At 40.4% G+C, this 2,590-nt stretch overlaps 1 protein-coding gene across 1 annotated transcript in view; it reads left to right on the forward strand.

Moving 5' to 3' along the window:
- The first annotated feature begins 363 nt into the window (after nucleotides 1-363).
- dnajc18 (DnaJ (Hsp40) homolog, subfamily C, member 18) overlaps nucleotides 364-2,590 on the forward strand; it is a 10,428-nt gene continuing 8,201 nt past the window's right edge. Inside the window, exons 1-3 of the mRNA XM_020598806.1 lie at nucleotides 364-1,003; nucleotides 1,690-1,858; nucleotides 2,108-2,253. Of these exons, the coding sequence (XP_020454462.1) occupies nucleotides 877-1,003; nucleotides 1,690-1,858; nucleotides 2,108-2,253 (442 nt within the window). The 5' untranslated portion in view covers nucleotides 364-876. The remainder of the gene's footprint in view (nucleotides 1,004-1,689; nucleotides 1,859-2,107; nucleotides 2,254-2,590) is intronic.

Genomic DNA, 2,590 nt, shown 5'->3' on the forward strand with positions numbered 1-2,590 from the left:
CCATAATATCTTACATCTAACCAAATCTGCCTTAATGTAGCTACCATGATCATTAATGACTAAATATGTAGGGTTCGTATTTTTTTCGCTTTTTTCCACTAAGCAATTAAGTTTTAAAATATCTTGATATTGTAAATTATGTATTATATAATTGTAATGCTATATATGATACTACTAATAAAAAAAAGCATCTGTCAAACAATCATAGGGCCATTTTGTATGTTTACCTTCATTGGTACATGAATGCATCACAGGCAATCATCGGATATACGCCTTTAATGCAAGACCTTGAATGCAGCAGCAGCATCTCGGAGCACCTGCTGATATTACTCAGCTCGAGTTAGGTATTAGAAAAAAAACTGCTGGTTAGAAAAAGCTTAAAAAACATATTGCCAAAGTTGTGAATAGACAGACAACGTAGATATTATTTTGAGTCAATTTCAGGGTGCTTTTCTACAGATTTCAGAGCTCACTTCACAGGATATGACGTTGCTTCTGTCCTGCATCCACCTCTTGAACATCATAGCTCTGGGGTTCAGTTTAATTTCACAGGATGATCCTTTGAACACCGCTATAAACCCTGCTCACAAAATCAGCTCATTTTTTCTTGACTTTCTGCTTGAAAATGGCACAAGTGCAGCCCTGTTTGCCGCCTGGCGACAACCACTATCGTTTGCGAATCGGACGCCGTGAAGGGAAGGACTTGGAGTGACCAGGCTTGCATCTAGCTAACGTTACGCAGCTGCCTGTGTGCTGCCGACGCTAATCGGCTAACGTTAGCTGTAGCGGTTCGTCTTGCCATAACATAGTCTGACGCACAGGGACAGAGCTGTGCACACAGTGACTGGATCCGCAAAATATCCCCGTGACGTTGAAATGGACAAAGCTGAAGCAGACCGGCTGGTATTAAAGGCGAAGGTGTGTTTGCGGTTAGGACAGAATGACAGGGCGCTGCAGCTGTTATTTGAAGCCCAGAAAATTTATCCCAGCACCCGGACCAGAGGTAAAATTAGCTGACGCACATTCCCTAATAGCAGTCTTACTAGCTAACATGGCTCAACTAACATAGCTAACATATCCTAGCCTGGTAACTGTAGAACATACATCGTCAGATTTCAGGATGGATCTGAAGAATAGCTGTTTTCAGGTAGGGACAAAAAAATGAACTATGTGTATAATAACTTGCATAGTGTATTTAGGCTGTTTGTTCAGGTTGCATTGCTGAAATTTAGGGGTCCCTTCCCAGACGGAGGCAGCGCTGTGTTTTCTGATGCCTACCATGGGCTGTTTACTTTTGCAGTAACGCCATGATGACCAATATAATTAAAATGACATTTTACTTTGAGCCCCATGCACACAACATGCAAGAGGCAGTTAATGGTACAGGTCCAGCAGTTTGTATTATGTTGTGTATATAGGAGTGAAAAACCTTGGATTCATAGACAGGATTTTCAGAGACGTTATGTGTCAAGGAGCCACCCTGCTTTTCTGTAGCCTTTTGTTGATTAAACGCCATAATAAGATACTTAATGTTGGGTTTTTCCTTTTAATTGTTCCCCTATCTGTATGTTTTGATCAACCACAGGCTTTTGTTGGTCAGTAATTTCATAATTTCCATGGTTATCGAACTGATATCAAAACTTGCTTAAGGTTTCTTCAGTTCCATTTTAATTGTGTTCTTGTTCGTAGTGCTGATAGATGCTATAGCAAAGAATGGAGCCCCGGCTGGTCCAGAAGCAAACCACATCCCCCCACCAACTGGCTGGCGAGATGAGGACATTGGAAACACTAAAACAAGTCATGCCAGCGGTGATGAAAAGAAGAGTTACAACGAGGAGCAACGCCAAGGTGTTCACAGGTGCACAGGGACCCTTTACACTTTCATGTTTCACACTGTTATGCAGCGACAGACTTGACTGCTACCATTGTTCTTCACCTTATACATATATACACTTGTGTCATTGCATGTACTGTAGATGTAACATTGACTGCTGGATGGAGCTCTTTAAATGTTCATGTAACAAACTGCTGTGTGAAGACAGTACAGAAAGCTTGGCTTTTAAGTTCAAGCTTCTGTTTTACCATCTACTGTGCTTTGTTATTGCAGGATAAAGAATTGCAAGGACTTCTACGAAATCCTTGGAGTTACCAAAAATGCCAGTGATGAAGATTTAAAGAAGGCATACAGAAAGCTGGCCCTCAAGTTTCACCCTGACAAGAACTTTGCTCCAGGAGCCACAGATGCTTTCAAAGGTACAGGGTTTGGAAGAGGAAAAGGGAAAACACTTTTGTTATATTCTGTAGATTGGACATTTTTATTGTATGTACAGTGGGTACGGAAAGTATTCAGACCCCCTTAAATTTTTCACTCTGTTATATTGCAGCCATATGCTAAAATCATTTAAGTTCATTGTTTTCCTCATTAATGTACACACAGCACCCCATATTGACAGAAAAACACAGAATTTGACATTTTTGCAGATTTATTAAAAAAGAAAAACTGAAATATCACATGGACATAAGTATTCAGACCCTTTGCTGTGACACTCATATATTTAACTTAGGTGCTGTCCATTTCTTCTGATCATCA

The sequence above is a fragment of the Monopterus albus genome, unplaced genomic scaffold (genome assembly GCF_001952655.1).
Source record: "Monopterus albus unplaced genomic scaffold, M_albus_1.0 scaffold39.1, whole genome shotgun sequence".
NCBI lineage: Eukaryota > Metazoa > Chordata > Actinopteri > Synbranchiformes > Synbranchidae > Monopterus > Monopterus albus.